Here is a 21,099-nt window from a genome sequence, read left to right as displayed (position 1 = left end):
TTATAGCTTATTGTTATAGTTATCAGTATATTTATTGGTATAGTTATTGTTATAGTTTTCACTATATCATTATGGTTATCGGTATAGTTATCACTATATTTACTGGTATAGTTATTGTTGTAGTTATCACAGTATTTGTCGGCATAGTTATCGTTATAGTTATCATTATAGTTATCACTATATTTACTGGTATAGTTATTGTTATAGTTATCACTATATTTATTGGTATAGCTATCGTTATAGTTATCACTATATTTACTGGTATAGTTATTGTTATAGTTATCACTATATTTATTGGTATAGTTATCATTATTATTACTATATTTATCGGTATAGCTATCGTTATAGTTATCACTATATTTATCGTTATAGTTATCAGTATTTTTATCGGTATAGTTAACGTAATAGTTATCACTAAAGTAATCATTATAGTATCATTTTAATTTTCACCTTATCGTTATAGTTATCACTGTAGTTATGGGTATAGTTATTCGTTTTTGTTATAGTTATTCTTACAGTATCACTGTAGTTATCACTATACTTATTGTTATAGTTATCACTGTAGTTATGGGTATAGTTATTAGTTTTTGTTATAGTTATTCTTACAGTATCACTGTAGTTATCACTATATTTATTGGTATAGTTATTGTTATAGTTTTCACTATATCATTATGGTTATCGGTATAGTTATCACTATATTTATTGGTATAGTTATTGTTATATTTACTATATTTATCTTTATAGCTATCGTTATAGTTATCAGTATATTTTATCTGTATAGTTATCGTTATAGTTTTCACTATATCATTATGGTTATCGGTATAGTTATCACTATATTTACTGGTATAGTTATTGTTGTAGTTATCACAGTATTTGTCGGCATAGTTATCGTTATAGTTATCATTATAGTTATCACTATATTTACTGGTATAGTTATTGTTATAGTTATCACTATATTTATTGGTATAGTTATCATTATTATTACTATATTTATCGGTATAGCTATCGTTATAGTTATCACTATATTTACTGGTATAGTTATTGTTATAGTTATCACTATATTTATTGGTATAGTTATCATTATAATTACTATATTTATCGGTACAGCTATCGTTATAGTTATCACTATATTTATTGGTATAGTTATCAGTATTTTTATCGGTATAGTTAACGTAATAGTTATCACTAAAGTAATCATTATAGTATCATTTTAATTTTCACCTTATCGTTATAGTTATCACTGTAGTTATGTGTATAGTTATTAGTTTTTGTTATAGTTATTCTTACAGTATCACTGTAGTTATCACTATACTTATTGTTATAGTTATCGGTGTAGGTATTATCATCGCTTTAGTTATGATTATAGTTATTTTTATCACAATAGTCATCGGTATAGTTATTATCACTATAGTCATTGTTAGTTATTATCACTATAGTTATCATTATTGTAATCACTATAGTCATCGGTATAGTTATTATCACTATAGTTATTATTATAGTTATTGTTTTCACTATAGTTATATGTTTATAGTTATTACTATAGTTTTTATTTACAGTTGTCGTTGGTGTGAACAGTATATTTCATGAAATTTGAGCAGGAAATTCAATGATAAAATGGTTTAGATATTCAATAATCGTGGTAATATCGATCAATAATATCGTAATATCAATTTTGATTAGATTGATATTCCAATGAGTGAAATCTTTAACAAATAAAAATGGGCTTCATCACATTTAAATATTTTCTCTTGATTATTGATTATTTTCTCTTTTTATTTGGATCTTTATGGACTCAAATCAAAAGATAAGATGATTCATATCAAATGAATGATTCTGTAAGCTTATGAATCATTTAAGTTCAAAACTAAAGATTCAGAAGAGTCAAACTGATATTAGACTGTAAAACACCCGACACACACACACACACACCGGCGATCAGATCGGTTACAGGAAGAGTGTGTCCGAGCGGCACAGAATCACGGCCTTTATGATCAGTCACGTCGGATACACTGCTTTCCAGATCAGTTTGGTGTTGGTCACATGGTTCATTCCGCACAGCCCGAGCACCACATCCCATCAGTATCTCTCTCACACACACACGCACACACACACATGACATGTGATGATGTCACGAACGAGCTCAAAGCCATCATTCTCGTGGAGAGACATGAAGGTTACAGATGGTTTCCTAGTGTGCGTGTGACAAACCTGTTCTGTGAATAATCTGGTTTTGAGGTCAGGCATTCCACTTCCTCTCAGCTCATCCTCAACCGCCATCAACCTGCAACACACACACACACATTCCCAGGATGCTCTGGTAACCGCAGGGAAAAGTCGCAGCGCGCGTCACGCGTCTGACCTGTTGATGATGCCCTTGATCTGCGAGTCTTTCTCCATCTGCTGCTGCCGCAGGCGTCTCTCGCTGTCGTCCAGCCGGCTCTGGTACTGCAGCAGGATCTTGCTGGTCTGCTGCTCCTGCGACTGCAGCCGCCGCTCGTACTCCTCCAGCTTCCGGTGCGACATCATCAGACGCTCCTTCAGGGAGTGGATCTCCTCCTCGTACTCGCGCACCTGCACCAGGTCATTATGCAAAAAAGCTCTTCAGTTACTTCGTGCACAATGTTTTGTGAAGATTTTTATTACTGTTTTTATTGCCAAATCTTTTTCTTTATGCAAAATAAAATGTTAAAATAATGTTAAAAAAATGTTTTGGTCACATAAATGTGTGCATTTACTTTATGGAAAATATCATTTCAAAGATTTAACATAAAAACAATTATTTAGATATTTTTAAATTCATTAATTATTTAAAAATGTAAGTTAAAATGACTTTGTTTATTGACAATTAAACACATTTAATTATCTCATTTAACTCTCATTACTGTATTGCCGAATTATTATTTTTTTTTTACATTGTGAAGCATTTATAGAACACTGTTTGTTACACTGCCTTTTTTAAAATGGTAATTTATTCTGATTTAAGCATAATACACATTTTTTTTTTTTTTCTGTTTAACACAATGCCACAATGCAAAATCAAACTATTGGTTCAAGAAATATCTTCATTTTCTTTATGCAAATATAATTTTAAATATTTTGCATAAAGAAAATTAATTGTTTGCTATAAATGTATTAATTATTAAAAAAAGAATTTAAATAAAGTCATTAAAATTTTGCAATATGACATTATTGTTTAATTTTCAAGACAATAATGTCAATGCAATAACATTTTTCATTTAATTTATGCTAAATATTTTGCAGATTTATTAGATTTTTTTTAATTACTGTTTTTATTACCAAATATTTAAACATATTCTACATTGGCTTTATGTAAAATAACATTTTAAAATATTTTAAAGAATTATAATGCAAAACTAATATTTTGGTCATAAAAATGTCTGTATTTTTAATGCAAAATAAAATTTTAAATATAAAGAAAATGATTTATTTATTTATTTTTAAATGTATTATTTAAACTTTTAAATTTGAATAAAGCCATTATGATTTTTGTTGTGCCATGACACAAATTTGAATTCTATATATATATATATATATATATATATTCCACACTTGATTTTGAAGTGAAAAATGAGCCGGATGTTTCACCTACTACAAGTCTAATAGCAATATTACTTCGCAGTCACTAAAATGCCTTGTCCTGTCCTGTTGTTCACAGTTTTTCTCAATCGATTTGACACATTTCTCCAAAGTAATGTAACTGCTCTCAAAACAGTTAACACAGAGATCTAAACACACTCTTACCTTAGCCAAACAGTTCAACTTTACTGCAAAATAAAGCACTGGATTTTTTCTAGTAATGCATTTATTAAAACTAAATACATCAAAACTACAGGCGTACTGTCTAATGATTTCAGAACATTTCAGCTGTAGATGTACAAATACAAGTTCAGATCACTGAGTTAACTGTTCTGAGAACAGTGATCTGAGTTTGGAGAAACGTGAGAAATTCGATTGAGAAAAACTGCACGCACACACATTCATGATGAACATGTGACCCTGGCTGACGTCAGTACTGACCCGGTCCAGACGGGACTCGTCCATGCTCTTGGAGTGTTCCTTCAGCTTGAAGTCCTCGCGGTCCACGCGCAGACTCTCGATGTCCGCAGACAGGTGCGGCATGTTGGACACCCAGGCCACCGTACGCTCGGACGCGGCTGTGGGAGGATTGAGAGTGGACGGAGACTTTGAGCCCTAAACACACAGAGAGAGAACATGTGATTACAGACGACACTCATCAGAGAATAAATATCATAGATGAATCTGACACCATATGAGGATTTACACTAGCGGTCAAAAGTTTTTACATTAAATATACAAACTTAATAGAAATGAACATTTCTAAACTCGACACCTTCTACATACAGAGACTCTGAGAGCAAACGTGCCTGTTTGTTCCCGGTTGGTTTGAGCAGATGCTGTTGGTTGGTTTGCTGTGTGGATTTTGCTGGTTGGTTGCTCGGTGTGTTTTCTGTGCTCTCGTTAGCTCCGCCCTGAGGGGCGGGATTCTCAGAGGCTGTGCTGGACTGATGCGGCAGACCGGGGGCGGGGCTGTCCTTGACTGACAGCTGCTGCCTCGGCATCTGCCTCCCTCCGAAACTCGACTCGGGCGACTGGAGGAGGTTCCCGCTCTGTGGGCGGGTCTTGGGGGGCGTGGAGTTGGCGGCCGAGCTGACGGACAGCTGGTGGGAGGGCTGAGGCTTCATGCGCTGAGGGGGAGGCGGGGCCATGGAGGCCTGACGGACAGGATGAATGGTGGTAGGGGGAGTGGCCAGAGAGGCGGGCGTGCCGGTGCCCGTCGACGTCTGCGGGGCAATGCCCATCAGAACCTGCTGCTGAAGATTCTCCTGACGCCACAGAGAGATTCACATCAACTACAACTGAAACATGTTCGCTACTAGAAATAAAAAACTTATTCTAAAACACAAAAGAATTACTAAAACTTTAATCAGAATTTAAATATAAAACATAAAAATGTCAAAAATATTAATAAAAACTATAATAGTGTATCAATAATACTAAAATAACACTGATCCTGTTGTACATCACCTTCCTCAATAATTATTACAAATTAAGATTTAATTAATTAATTATTAATAAGGTTAAAAGTCATTTTATAGACATTTATAAGCCAATAAAATACTGACGTGTTCTGGAGTTCAGCACAAAACTAGAAATATTTTAATATTTCGAATTTATGATAAATAATTATAATAAATTAAAATTTATATAAACAAAATTTACAAAATATATAAAGAATGTTCATTAATATTTATTATAAATAAATAATTCATTAGTCTAAATATTTATGCTACTTATTATACATAGTCTTATTGACATTTTAATTATAATTGTTAATATTATTATTTTTTCAAAAGTGTTCATATATTTCCAAGAGTTTTATTAATGTTCATGATTTTAAAGTGTCACATTGTTAAAATACAATTATTTTCCAGATTTTCCAGCACAACCATGAAAATTATGATTTTTGCTATTTTACGAATAATTCAGCACATTTAACCCCAAATTCCCATTACTGTAATGCTGTAAAAATGATGATAAATTATTTACATTTTGGTGAATTTATAGAAAATTGTCTGTTGTACTTCCTGTTTTTTTTCAAAGGTAATTTATTCTGATTTAAGCATTAAAATAAGTATGTTTATTACTGTATCTAATGTTCGAGAAAATAACATCACAATGCAAAACCAAATCTTTTGGTCTTCAATTTCTTTATGCAAAATTATTTATTTATTCATAATTATTTATTAAAATTATTTTAAAAAATGTATTAAAAATTCATCTGAAATATGAAAATATGAGCTGCACATTGAATTATATGTACATAATGAATTCACTAGCATTGTTAGCACAAGCGAGCTGTGATTGGGCGAGCGCGGCAGTACCTGCACCTGCAGCGAGAGCTGTCTGCGGGCGTAGTCGGCCTGGTTGTGGCGCGTGAAGTCGTCGCTGTAGCTGTGCGAGTGGACGATGTTGGGCTGCACCAGGCTGTTCTGCGTCCGCAGGGCCGAAAGGTCCTCGCTGCGAGAGAAGCCGCTGTGTCCGAACGTCGGCACGCCGAATCCCACGTGCCCGTTCTCCGGCTCGGGCGGCAGCAGGAGCGGCGGCGGGGCGGCGGGGGCGTGCGGAGGCGTGTGGTACTGCGGCCCGTCCGAGGCCAGGTGGAACAGAGGGTTCTGGAAGGACAGAGGCACGTGCATGGCGGCCGCCTGCTGCTGCTGCTGCTGGGACAGCGAGTCCGTCGTCAGGCCGCCCGAGTGACTCAGACGCAAACCGCCCGACATGCTCGAGCCGCCCGACCCTGCCGACACGCGGCCTCCGGCCCTGAGGGGGGCGCCGCCCATCGGACCGAACCCGGCCAGCCCGGCCAGAGAGCCCTGAGAGGAGTTCAGCAGGTCGTTGACGGAGTGCAGGTTCGACACGCTGTTGATGCGTGAATCCTGCAGGTCCATCATAGAAACACTCTTATTCACACTGAGAACCTGACGAGACACACACGAGACCGGACCGTTTGAGAACGAGACGGCCGCTTTTACTCAAGCATCAGGCTCTGTCAAGTCAAACTTGTTTGGATATAGTGCTTTTCATGATACTCATTAGGGATGCACCGATATGAAAGTTTTGGCCGATACCGATAATTCTTTATATTTGAAAGCCGATAACCGATATATTGGCCGATAAATCGAAATCAACTTTTTTATATAATTTTTGAGAGCCTGATTATAAAAACAAAAGTTTCACCATTAAATCCATGTCCCAAACACACAATTATAATCTTCTCATTATAATATTATGTAGACTTGCGCTGCACATGAGTGATTTCAATCATATTTCATAAGCAATTCATAACCATCATGGTGAACAGTGAACATCTGAAGTGTCTCAGCTGAAGGAAATAATCCAGTATTTATCGGCTTTAATATATCGGCCACATTTTCTTATCGGGCTGATAACGATAACATTAAAAATGAACATATATCAGCTGATACCGATATGGTGGCTGATATATCTTGCATCCTTAATAATCGTTTCAACGCAGATTTATAGATAATCATGATGTTTGTAATATCCTTATAGCGGCATTCAGCAGATTAGAGCTAGTTACATTCTGCGAAGATACAAGCAGTTGAGATTTGCTATATAGTACAATATTGCTTTATGTGTTGTACTTTATGAATATAGAGCTGTGTGATGATATAGTTACAGTTTTTAAAGTAAAATTCATGCTGATTTAATCCTAAATCAAAAAGGATTTATTAACATGCTTAAATATCAAGAAAACAATGCAAAAACTCTTTTAAAATATTATATATGATTATATAATTACTGGCGCGTTAGTGAATAGTGACATGAGAACAAGAAAAGATCGACACAGGATCAATAACATTACCTTCCAGAGGATCCTAATGATTGTCCTAAGTGATTATTTATTTTCAACTATGTGAAAGTGTCAGCAGAGCATTATTTGTTTGTATTCGGTGTATTTCACTGTGGATTCTTTGATAATTCAGTCACAATTTTGGCACAGGCTTTGCGAACAGACTTTTACGATATGGATCCGACAGCAACGCAGTCTAATGCCTGATCTGTGATCAGATTTCAGTCAGATTTTCATTGTCTCAAAATAATTTGAAGCTGTTCACACGATATAATTCGTTCCTATTTTAAGAAAATTGTTTGTACGATATAATTCGTTTCCTTATTTTAAGTAAATTGTTTGTACGATATAATTCGTTTCCTTATTTTAAGTAAATTGTTTGCACGATATAATTCGTTCCCTCTTTTTAAGTAAATTGTTTGTACGATATAATTAGTTCCCTCGTTTTAAGTAAATTGTTCACACAATATAATTTGTTTCCTTATATTAAGTAAATTGTGCGCACGATATAATTCGTTCCCTCGTTTTAAGTAAATTGTTTGCACGATATAATTCGTTCCCTCGTTTTAAGTAAATTGTTCACACAATATAATTCGTTTTCTTATTTTAAGTAAATTGTTTGATAATTCAGTTACAATTTTGGCACAGGCTTTGCGAACAGACTTTTACGATATGGATCCGACAGCAACTCGGTCTAATGCCTGATCTGTGATCAGATTTCAGTCAGATTTTCATTGTCTCAAAATAATTTGAAGCTGTTTATGCATCAGTAAATCAAACCAGTGACTAAACGATCAACTACACATTGTTAAATTGTGATTAAATTATATGCAGAAAGCGGTCAAAGAACACTCCCTTTACAATCGCTGGAGCTGTCAATCAAACAGCGTGAGTTTATCAGGTCAAAACTCTCGTCAGAATCAGTGATGCTCGTACACTACACAATGAATCTCTCTGTATTTCCATCATGTTTGCATTGTTAGCTATGGTGAAAGCATTCGTGAGAGTGCAGAAATCAACAGACTGTCTGTCATCTGCTCAATGCTCATCACTGCAACCCTCCATGTGACGGGAATACATCGAAATATAATGCAATAATCAACACTTTTCACGATTCGTTAATCTTGACAGCCGTAAGAGTAAAAACGTAGTAAAAGTATTCGAGAGCGTTCCACATGTAATAATTAATTCATATGCAAAGATGTCAGCCAATCACAGCAGTGGGCGTTAACACTGAAGTCTCACAGCAGACACGCCCCTTCAAACAGAGCGTTGCCATTTAGCTCTAAATTATGACCATTTTTAATGTAAAAATAATAATAATAAAATAATTTTAAAAATCCAGTTCATTACCTCTTTATATATTCATTACACGAGTATACTGCATGTATACGGGAAAAAAATCAGTGTGAGTGTGTGTGTTTGTGCACCTTGGGGTCTGGTTCAGTGATGTCAGAGCTGCTAGTGCAGTAGGCGGGGCTTGAGCGTGCGAGAGGAGGGCGGGTCACGTAGAACACGTCTTTGTTGCCGCGAAGATCCCGCTCGGAGAAAGCAGCCATTCCAGGATGAGAGAGAACGCCACTGCCGGAGAGACCGGCCGTAGGAGACGGCAGACGAGAGACGTCTATAGAGCTGAACACACACACACACACACACACACATGTGACCATCAGTCTGATGAATCCACAGCCGTACAGTGAATATTTCCCTTTATATACACAGACAGACAGAAAGACAGACAGGTAACCTGTTGAGGTCTCTCATCATGAGGCTCTGGAAGTCGTTGGTGGCGAGGCGGCTGAAGGCGGGTCGTGACAGGTGTCGCTCGGGCGGCTGGTGACTCGCCTGACGGTGCAGCTGTGGGTTCCGAAGCGCCACGCTGATGTCATTCAGTAACCGCGGCAACGGGCCCAGCTTCAATATGGCGTCCTGAAGAAACAGAAAGAGATGCAGCCAACCGACACTTCAGCTGTTTGTCGATATCTCACACACACACACACACACACACACACACACACGAAGATGGGCGTCCGTACCTTACTCAGCTACTCCCTCGTTTTAAGTAAATTGTTTGCACGATATAATTAGTTTCCTTATTTTAAGTAAATTGTTCGCATGATATAATTAGTTTCCTTATTTTAAGTAAATTGTTCGCATGATATAATTAGTTTCCTTATTTTAAATTAATTGTTTGCACACTATAATTCGTTCCCTTGTTTTAAGTAAATTGTTTGCGCGATATAATTTGTTTCCTTATATTAAGTAAATCGTGCGCACGATATAATTCGTTCCCTCGTTTTAAGTAAATTGTTCGCACACTATAATTCGTTCCCTTGTTTTTATGTAAATTGTTCACACGATATAATTCGTTGCCTTATTTTAAGTAAATTGTTTGCGCGATATAATTCGTTTCCTTATTTTAAGTAAATTGTTCGCACACTATAATTCGTTCCCTTGTTTTTATGTAAATTGTTTGCACACTATAATTCGCTCCCTCGTTTTAAGTAAATTGTTTGCACACTATAATTCGTTCCCTTGTTTTTATGTAAATTGTTCACACAATATAATTAGTTTCCTTATTTTAAGTAAATTGTTCACACGATATAATTCGTTCCCTTGTTTTATAAATTGTAAATTTATTTTAAGTAAATTGTTTGCGCGATATAATTCGTTCCCTCCTATAATTCGTTAAGTAAATTGTTCACACATATATAATTCGTTTCCTTATTTTAAGTAAATTGTTTGCACACTATAATTCGCTCCCTCGTTTTAAGTAAATTGTTTGCACACTATAATTCGTTCCCTTGTTTTTATGTAAATTGTTCACACAATATAATTAGTTTCCTTATTTTAAGTAAATTGTTCGCACACTATAATTCGTTCCCTTGTTTTTATGTAAATTGTTCACACGATATAATTCGTTGCCTTATTTTAAGTAAATTGTTTGTGCGATATAATTCGTTTCCTTATTTTAAGTAAATTGTTCGCACACTATAATTCGCTCCCTCGTTTTAAGTAAATTGTTTGCACACTATAATTCGTTCCCTTGTTTTAAGTAAATTGTTTGCGCGATATAATTTGTTTCCTTATATTAAGTAAATCGTGCGCACGATATAATTCGTTCCCTCGTTTTAAGTAAATTGTTCGCACACTATAATTCGTTCCCTTGTTTTATGTAAATTGTTCACACGATATAATTCGTTGCCTTATTTTAAGTTTCCGATTATTTTATTTTAGTAAATTGTTCGCACACTATAATTCGCTCCCTCGTTTTAAGTAAATTGTTTGCACACTATAATTCGTTCCCTTGTTTTTATGTAAATTGTTCACACGATATAATTCGTTGCCTTATTTTAAGTAAATTGTTTGCGCGATATAATTCGTTTCCTTATTTTAAGTAAATTGTTCGCACACTATAATTCGCTCCCTCGTTTTAAGTAAATTGTTTGCACACTATAATTCGTTCCCTTGTTTTAAGTAAATTGTTTGCGCGATATAATTTGTTTCCTTATATTAAGTAAATTGTGCGCACGATATAATTCGTTCCCTCGTTTTAAGTAAATTGTTCGCACACTATAATTCGTTCCCTTGTTTTTATGTAAATTGTTCACACGATATAATTCGTTGCCTTATTTTAAGTAAATTGTTTGCGCGATATAATTCGTTTCCTTATTTTAAGTAAATTGTTCGCACACTATAATTCGCTCCCTCGTTTTAAGTAAATTGTTTGCACACTATAATTCGTTCCCTTGTTTTTATGTAAATTGTTCACACAATATAATTAGTTCCCTCGTTTTAAGTAAATTGTTCGCACACTATAATTCGTTCCCTTGTTTTTATGTAAATTGTTCACACGATATAATTCGTTGCCTTATTTTAAGTAAATTGTTTGCGCGATATAATTCGTTTCCTTATTTTAAGTAAATTGTTCGCACACTATAATTCGCACACTATAATTCCCTCGTTTTAAGTAAATTGTTTGCACACTATAATTCGTTCCCTTGTTTTAAGTAAATTGTTTGCGCGATATAATTTGTTTCCTTATATTAAGTAAATTGTGCGCACGATATAATTCGTTCCCTCGTTTTAAGTAAATTGTTCGCACACTATAATTCGTTCCCTTGTTTTTATGTAAATTGTTCACACGATATAATTCGTTGCCTTATTTTAAGTAAATTGTTTGCGCGATATAATTCGTTTCCTTATTTTAAGTAAATTGTTCGCACACTATAATTCGCTCCCTCGTTTTAAGCAAATTGTTTGCACACTATAATTCGTTCCCTTGTTTTTATGTAAATTGTTCACACGATATAATTAGTTTCCTTATTTTAAGTAAATTGTTCGCACACTATAATTCGTTCCCTTGTTTTTATGTAAATTGTTCACACAATATAATTAGTTTCCTTATTTTAAGTAAATTGTTCGCACGCTATAATTCATTCCCTTGTTTTAAGTAAATAGTTTGCACACTATAATTCGCTCCCTCGTTTTAAGTAAATTGTTTGCACACTATAATTCGTTCCCTTGTTTTTATGTAAATTGTTCACACGATATAATTAGTTTCCTTATTTTAAGTAAATTGTTTGCGCGATATAATTCGTTTCCTTATTTTAAGTAAATTGTTCACACAATATAATTCGTTTCCTTATTTTAAGTAAATTGTTTGCACACTATAATTCATTCCCTTATTTTAAGTAAATTGTTTGCACACTATAATTCGTTCCCTTGTTTTTATGTAAATTGTTCACACGATATAATTAGTTACCTTATTTTAAGTAAATTGTTTGCGCGATATAATTCGTTTCCTTATTTTAAGTAAATTGTTTGCACACTATAATTCATTCCCTTATTTTAAGTAAATTGTTTGCACACTATAATTCGTTCCCTTGTTTTTATGTAAATTGTTCACACGATATAATTAGTTACCTTATTTTAAGTAAATTGTTTGCGCGATATAATTCGTTTCCTTATTTTAAGTAAATTGTTCACACAATATAATTCGTTTCCTTATTTTAAGTAAATTGTTTGCACACTATAATTCATTCCCTTATTTTAAGTAAATTGTTCGCACGCTACAATTCATTCCCTTATTTTAAGTAAATTGTTCGCATACTATAATTCCTTCAGTATGGTGTCCTGAAGAAACAGAAAGAGACGTCACTTCAGCTGTTTGCCGACATCACTCACACAAAGATGGGCGTCCGTACCTTACTCAGCTGCGCCATGACCTCCCACAGCAGACTGTGCAGGATGGACAGCTCTCGGCCCAGGTCGATATAGCCCTCGAACGCTCCGGCGTTACTCACACACTCCAGATTGGAGATCTCGTACAGGAACTGCTGCATGGAGCCCCACTCCATCTCCAGGAACTCGTTCATGAAGCCCAGATAGTCCTCCTTCCCACTGAACCTGCAGAGAACACACAGACAGCAGTGTGGGAGAGACAGACAGACGAGAGAGAGAGAGAGAGAGAGAGAGAGAGAGAGACAGGGCAGAGCGGTGATGGGCGACAGAAAGAAAGAGAGACAGATGATAAGTGACGAGCCAACGGACTGAAGATCAACTGTAAACACAGACCGCCGTGAGACGCTGTGAGACGACATGAGACAGATATAAACCCTGAGATATCATGAGACACACTGAGACGACGGCAGAGCCACCAGCGTTATCAGAGCTGGCTAAAATGAAACCATTAAAACACATTTACACTACGTGAAATAAAATTATGGAGCTCCACACATGACATGTGGGAAAAAATATACATATCGTGGCTATGAATTAACAATTCGTTCCCACGACTTACTGATATATCAGCACGTTTTACTAATTCGTTCCCTCGTTTTAAGTAAATTGTGCACACGATAATTCGTTCCCTCCTTTATGCGAACAATATAATTCATTCCTTTATTTTAAGTTATTTGATCGCACGATATAATTCATTCCCTCATTTTAAGTAAATTTGTTCCCTCGTTTTAAGTAAATTGTTCGCACGCTATAATTCGTTCACTCATTTTAAGTAAATTGTTCGCACGCTATAATTCGTTCACTCATTTTAAGTAAATTGTTCGCACGCTATAATTCGTTCACTCATTTTAAGTAAATTGTTCGCACGCTATAATTCGTTCACTCATTTTAAGTAAATTGTTCGCACACTATAATTTGTTCACTCATTTTAAGTAAATTGTTTACACAATATAAATCATTCCGTCATTTTAAATAAATTGTTTACACGATAATCCATTTCCTCCTTTTATGCGAACAATATAAATCATTCCTTCATTTTAAGTAAACTGTGTGCACAATATAATAATTCATTCCCTCGTTTTAGTTTCCCACGTTGTAATAATTCTTTCCCTTGTTTTAGTTCAATCGAATGAGGGAACGGATTATTTCAACGTGGCCACAATTTACTAAAACGAGGGAAGAAATGAATAAGTCGTGGGAATAAATACTAAACAGACATATAAAAAAAACTAATAAAAATGGCAAAATTACTAAAACTTTAACAAAAACTAAAATGAAAACAAAAAATATTCAAATAAATAACTCATTCAAAATATAAACTAGAACTATAATAAAAACTATAACAGTAAATGAACGATAGTAAAATAACACTGGTGCCGACGCCTAAATGGGAATGAAAGCGAGAGTGGGCGTGTCCGTGCGTGTCATGTGATGGATGACTGACGGATCAGAGCTGGTGATGGACGCGCTGAATGACGCTGGACTCTAGTGACTGACTTTGAAAAGCTGGCCAGGCTCTGCACCACCTTGGCGATGAGCGTGAGGGTTCGAGAGGTGCGTTCGGACGGATACTCCTGCGTCAGATTGAACAGGGACGGGGACATGATCGCCGGACACAGGAAGCGCAGGAAGAGAGAGGAGCTGATGAGGCGGTCGGCGATGTCCTCTCGACCGCGTTCGGCGCAGCGCACCCGCCACGACGCGAACACCTCCTTCAGCTCTCGAGGAAACACGCTGCAGAGAGAGAGAGAGACATTCAGTTCCATCAGAGAGGACTGTGGGATTCATTCTGTTTGATGAATGAGGCTTTATTTGATAACGAGAGTGAATCAAATCAAAGAGATTCAGACGTCCTCCTGAAGATGAGAGGAGCGACTGAGACGAGTGTCGTCTGATCACTGGAGCAGTTACCGTAATAAATTAATCTAGGACAGAAAACATTTCTGTAGATACTAAACCAGGGTTTCCCAAACATGAGGGAACTGCAGAGGATTGGATGAAACGCTAATATCGATAAATTTTTTTGTAATATTTATAAAATAAACATGTATTTTTTTAAATAAAAACAATCAAAATAAAATATTTACTAATAATTAATTAAATCATAACAATGTAAAATAAATAAATAAATAAAAATGTATGTAAATTTAAAAATAAATAATTTTAATATAAAAACGACTTACTAATAATTACTGAAACAATATTTTTAAATAAAAATTCATTAAATCATTACAATGCAAAAATTAAAATAAATATTTTTAAATAATAACAATCAAAATAAAACACTAAAAAATAAATCATTTCCACGAAAAATGTAAATAATTAATTTCAAAACAAAACAATCAAAATAAAACATTTACTAATTAAGTCATAAAAATGTAAAATTGAAATAAATCATTTTAAAATAATACAATAAAAAACTTACTAAATAAATCATAACAATGTAAAATAAATAAATAAATAAAAATTCATGTAAATTTAAAAATAAATCATTTTAATATAAAAACAATTAAAATAAAACACTTACTAACAATTACTGAAACAATATTTTAAATAAAAATTCATTAAATCATTACAATGCAAAAATTTAAATAAATATTTTTAAATAATAACAATCAAAATAAAACATTTACTAATTAAATCATAAAAATAATTTTAAAATAATACAATAAAAAACTTACTAATAATTAATTAATTAAATCAAATAATTTTAAAACAAAAGAAAATAAATCATAAAAATATACAAATGAAATAAATAATTTCAAAATAAAATCAATCAAATTAAAACACTTACTAATAATTAATGAAATCAATGAAACCGTGAACACGTGAAAGTGTTGTTAAATCATCTAAATATTAAGTTAAAAGAGTGTTTGGTTGGTGAATCTCAGCTGACGTGTGGCGGACTGGAACTGACCAATGGGAGTTGATGATCTTGCAGAGCGCCAGCTCGCAGCACATGCGCAGGTTGGCCTGATGGTCGGACAGCACAGACGGAGGCGTTCGCATCGGATCCACCTCACAGTTCTCCTCCGACTCGTACAGCGCACGGATGAACTCTCCTGGAGAGCAGAAGGCCTTCGTCATCATCCTCACACACACACACACACACACACACACACACACAGCGTCAGCACTCACCGATGGTGTCCTTCAGATAGCGATGCGCGATGAGCTTCAGGAACTCCTCGATGGCTTTGGTGGCCAGTGTGTTTTCTCTGAAGATCAGGTGCTCGCGGTCGATGAAGCGGTCCACCTCACACATGGCCATGTCAGACAGGAAGTCCTGAAACACACACTGACGTCAGTCACCTGACCACTTCACAGGGTGGTATTTAGTATCACTGACCACATGATCAGAGTAAAGTGCTCACATGACACGAGCAAACCTCTTACATGCATTTTTCACCTAGAGTTGTGGTGATTTTTACCCCAAAGTGCAGCACAAATGATGATCTCACATTCACTCTCTGTTACTGTTTATTTCTAGGAAATTCTCAATTTTATATTTGAGAAAACAGGACTTTGTTTATTTATATTTATTTTTAGAAATGCTCAATTTAATATTTTAGAAAACAGAATATTTGTAAAAATATTTTATATATTTATTTTTTAGAAATGATCAATTGTTATATTTTAGAAAAATAGAATTTTCTTTTATATTTTTAATATAATTAATTTGAGAAATTCTAAATTATATTTCATAGAAAAATATATATTTTTTTATATATTTATTTTTTAGACATTATTGATTTTATATTAATATACATGTATATATTTATTTTAAAAAGTTCAATTTAATATTTTATAAAGCAATACAAAATATTTTTGTATATTTCTCTTCAGAAATTATCAATTTTATATTTTATAAAACAGAATTTCCTTTATATATTTTTAATATAATTATTTTTTTATAAATTCTAATATATATATATATATATATATATATATATATATATATATATATAATTATCAATTTAATATTTTATAAAACAGAATATATTTAAAAGTATTTTTGTATATTTCTCTTCAGAAATGATCAATTTTAAAACAGAATTTCCTTTATATATTTTTAATATAATTATTTTTTAGAAATTATTATTTATTATATAATTATTATTTATAATTTTTTTATATACTTTTTATAAATGTATATACATTTTATAATTTTTATTATGCATTTATTTTTATTTAATATTAATTTTAGAAATTATCAATTTTATATCCGAGAAAACAATTTTTTAAAAAAATATATACTTTGTAATTTAAGTTTTTATTTTATATTTTAGAAAAATGAATATTTTTAGTTTTTTTTATATATATATTTACTTTTAATAAATGCTCAATTTTATATTTTAAAACTGAATGTATATATATATATATACATACAATTATATAAATCAATTTAATATTTTATATTCTGTTATATTATAAACAGAACAGTGGCACAAAAATACTTCTTTCCATTCGTATCCAGACCTGGAGGTGAGTGAACAGGAAGCAGTGAGTGTGACCTCTGACCTTGGCCTTGCCGGTGCTCTGCAGGATGTGCACCAGCGCACACGCCACCTCCTCTTTGCTCTTGGCGCTCAGCAGCGGCTCCAGGACTCCACACAGCGTCCTGTAGTTGTTGGTCACGTACTCGGCGAACTCCTTGTACAGCTCCATGGGCAGGATGTTCATGGTCTGGTAGCGAGACTTGAGGCGCAGCGAGGCGTTGATGATCTTCCCGCTGCTGCCGCCGCCACCTTTGGCCAGAACGCTGGGCTGGATGACGGGATACCACTGCTCCACAAACTGACGGCCCGTGATGCTGGGGATAGGGATGCTGACCAGACCCAGATACGTGCTCTTCTCCTGCACACACAAACACACGCGCTGGTTACCATATGAAATTATAACAAATAAAAGGAACTGTTACAGTGTTTGAAAACATCACGTTTTGTGCATTTATCTGATCACCTTAGTTTTTGGTAATAAATTCGTATTAAATCATAAAACACAGAGTCAGGAAAACTTAAGTTCAAATTCAAAAGGGCCCAATTATTGTTAAAAATGTAATGAATTATTACTAAATTATTACACAATTTAAATAAATGTGATTAAAATAAATGAATAGAAATGGATTTAAACAATAAATTAATATATTTGATTTAAATTTGATTAAAATAAATAAAATATGATTAATATAAATAAATTTGATTTAAAAATGAATAAATATATTTAAATCAATAAATAAAATTTGTAAATAAGTAAATAAAAAACATTTAATTAAAATAAATTGATTTAAATAAATATTGTATTAAATTATTAAAAATAAACTGTAAAATGTTTAAAACAATTGTATTAAAATAAAAATAATATATAATAAATTAAATTAAAAAATGATTGAAATAAATATTAAAATAATATTAAAAAAGATACAAAAAAAGTAACGTAACACAAAACTAAATAAATAAATAAAACATGATTTAAATAAATGTGATTACAATAAATGAATATAAATTGATTTACATAATACATTACATTAAAAATGTATTAAAATTAGCCAAATTCGATTAAAATAAACAAACAAAAATTGATTAAAATAAATAAAACATGATTAATATAAATAAAACATGATTTATTTCAATTGTATTAAAATTAACAATATAATATAAACTAAAATAAATAAAATATAAATTAATAAAATTTATTTAAATAAATAATAAATTGATTTAAATAAATAATAAATTAATATATTTGACAAATATATTAAAATAGATAAACAAAATTGCATCTAAATAAATAATACATCTAACAGTACAGTACAAAATGAGTAAAAAATAATGCAACGATGTGTCATAATAGACACTAAATATTTTATCAATAATATTATACACAAATTTATTTGATTCAATTTGTTTATCTAATCACCATAGTTTTTGGTAATAAATTGGTATTAAATCATAAAACACAGAATCCGGAAAACTTAAGTTCAAATTCACAGGGCCCAATTATTGTTAAAAATGTAATGAATTATTATGAATTGAATTCATTAGGCATGCTTTCTGATTATTCAAACTTAATTAAGGAATTAAATCAGGGCTCTATAACGCTTCAGCTGTCCTGGAAAGGTAAAGTGAGTCGTTAAAGGCGTGATGGATCTGAATCTCTGATCAAGTGCACTTGTAATTCACCCTCTCTCTCCTGTAGTGAGCGAGCTTGTGTAGCAGCACAGCACAGACCTTCCGTCTCTTCTTGTCCGTCTCCTTGTACAGGTGCAGTCTCAGGCTGCGGATGGCCGGGAGGTTGTTGAACTCGAAGTGTTCGCCCCAGAACACCGTGTCCGTCCGCGGTTTGCTGGTGGTTCGCGCGTACAGCATGTCGTCCAGACACAGCTCGCAGTAGTAGCGCTTCTTCGCCGGGAGGTCGCGGGCCTCGATGATCCACAGCTTGAGCACATTATCAACACGACGGCTGTTATCCTGCACAAACACACCATGAGCAGATCTTAAACAGATCTTTTCATGAGCAGAAACACTGATGACATCATCTTGCACTCATGGGCGGGGGGGAGAAGCGTGTGTCCGTCAGCAGGTGATCTCCAGAATGAAAACATGTTCTGAAGCTGCCGTACCTTGTTGGGTTTGATGGCTCGCTGCAGATTCTCGATCCATTTGTCCCTCTCGGCGGCGGAGCGGCACGCGAAACACTTGGTGCCGGACGCCGTCGTCACCTGAAGGGCACAGGTTCAGAACGTCATCATATTCAGAGCATTTGCTTTGCATCTTGTACAATATTTCTATGATTCTATGAATGCATTACACAGTCTTTTCTGAAATATTTGTTTAAAAAAAACGTTTCCACTCGAGTTTTCATAGTCACACTGTTTCAGTTTCAATCTGACTATAAAATAATAAATAGCTATAAAGTAAAACTATAACATAATGTTATCATATTTACATAATTATAATTATATAAGTATTATGGTTTTATATATTTAATTAACGTAAATACATGAATACAAATACATTTTTTATTATTATAAAATGATTTAAATAAATTTGATTAAAATAAATAAATAAAACAACAGTAAAAGAATGCAATGATGTAATTTAATAGAAACTAAATAAATAAATAGAACATGATTTAAATAAATTAACAGAAATTGATTTAAACAATAAATTAATAAATTTGATTAAAATAAACAAAAAATTGATTAAAATAAATAAAACATGATTAATATAAATAAATTTGATTTAAAAATGAATAAATGTATTTAAATAAATAAATAAAATTTGATGTAATAAATAAGTAAATAAACACAAATATTTAATTAAAACAAATAAAACATGATTTAAATAAACAATAAATAAACTGTAAAAATGTAAAACAATTAAAATAAAAATAATATTGATTTAATTAAATTTAAAAATTATGTAAATAAATATTAAATTAACATTTGAAAAAAATTAAAATAGATAAGTAAAATTGTATTTAAAATAAATAATACATCTAACAGTAAAAAATATGATGTAACGTAATACAAAAATAAATAAATCATGATTTAAATAAATGTGATTACAATAATTGATTTACATAATACATTAATAAATTAGATTTTAAAAATGTATTAAAATAAACCAAATTCGATTAAAATAAAAAATTTTATTAAAATAAATAAAACATGATTAATATAAATACATTTAATTTAAAAATGAATAAATGTATTAAAATATATAAATTTGATGTAATAAGTAAATAAGTAAAAAACATTTAATTAAAATAAATAAAAACATAATTAAATTGTATTAAAATTAACAATATAATATATATTAAAATAAATAAAATATAAATAAATGAAAATTGATTTAAATAAATAATAAATTGATTTAAATAAATAATAAATGAATATATTTGATAAAATATATAAATATATTAAAATAATAGATAAATAAAATTGTATTTAAATAAATAATACATCTAACAGTACGGTACAAAATGAGTTAAAAATAATGCAATGATGTGTCATAATAGAAACTAAATATTTTATAAATAATATTATACACAAATTTCTAATATAACATTTTAAATTAAAAATATATAGCTGCCACACAGCAGGATGATCATATTTGGGGTCAGTGGATCTAAAGGAAGCTGATCTAGAACTCTGGATGCGGTCGTTCACTGACGTGTTTGGACAGGATTTGAGGATCCCAGGTGCAGATTCATTGTTCTGCTCAGAAAGCAGCAGTGAACGGGGACTAACACAGACCTCGAAGCAGTACTCCTGCCCGAGGATGCTGGAGTGGACGGGTTTGATGATGGCGTCCTCGTCCAGCGTGAGGTCCAGGGCCTCGGCCGCGCTGCTCGGAGACAGCAGGGACTCGTGCGAGTGAGACTCCTTGAAACTCTGCATGAGGCGCGTCCTGCAGACAGACAGACAGACAGACGGA

General features: G+C 32.9%; 1 protein-coding gene across 7 annotated transcripts in view; it reads right to left on the bottom strand.

Annotated features, from left to right (window-relative positions):
* Positions 1 to 21,099, bottom strand: part of syngap1a (synaptic Ras GTPase activating protein 1a) — a 71,879-nt gene that overhangs the window by 4,729 nt on the left and 46,051 nt on the right. For 3 of the 7 annotated variants that reach the window (XM_048203366.1, XM_048203372.1, XM_048203373.1), the window contains 15 exons: positions 20,919 to 21,072; positions 19,281 to 19,379; positions 18,841 to 19,128; positions 17,183 to 17,518; positions 15,803 to 15,947; positions 15,579 to 15,723; positions 14,159 to 14,395; positions 12,625 to 12,826; positions 9,165 to 9,346; positions 8,848 to 9,049; positions 5,925 to 6,521; positions 4,407 to 4,865; positions 4,039 to 4,212; positions 2,360 to 2,571; positions 2,209 to 2,281 (listed from right to left, as the gene is read on the bottom strand). In XM_048203366.1, the coding sequence (XP_048059323.1) occupies positions 2,209 to 2,281; positions 2,360 to 2,571; positions 4,039 to 4,212; positions 4,407 to 4,865; positions 5,925 to 6,521; positions 8,848 to 9,049; positions 9,165 to 9,346; positions 12,625 to 12,826; positions 14,159 to 14,395; positions 15,579 to 15,723; positions 15,803 to 15,947; positions 17,183 to 17,518; positions 18,841 to 19,128; positions 19,281 to 19,379; positions 20,919 to 21,072 (3,505 nt within the window). The remainder of the gene's footprint in view (positions 1 to 2,208; positions 2,282 to 2,359; positions 2,572 to 4,038; positions 4,213 to 4,406; positions 4,866 to 5,924; positions 6,522 to 8,847; positions 9,050 to 9,164; positions 9,347 to 12,624; positions 12,827 to 14,158; positions 14,396 to 15,578; positions 15,724 to 15,802; positions 15,948 to 17,182; positions 17,519 to 18,840; positions 19,129 to 19,280; positions 19,380 to 20,918; positions 21,073 to 21,099) is intronic. The other 4 variants (XM_048203368.1, XM_048203369.1, XM_048203371.1 and 1 more) reach the window with 4 other exon arrangements.

Source organism: Megalobrama amblycephala, linkage group LG9 (assembly GCF_018812025.1).
Source record: "Megalobrama amblycephala isolate DHTTF-2021 linkage group LG9, ASM1881202v1, whole genome shotgun sequence".
In the NCBI taxonomy this organism is placed as follows: domain Eukaryota; kingdom Metazoa; phylum Chordata; class Actinopteri; order Cypriniformes; family Xenocyprididae; genus Megalobrama; species Megalobrama amblycephala.
Note: the sequence above shows the minus strand (reverse complement) of the source record. Positions and strands in the feature narration are given on the sequence as shown.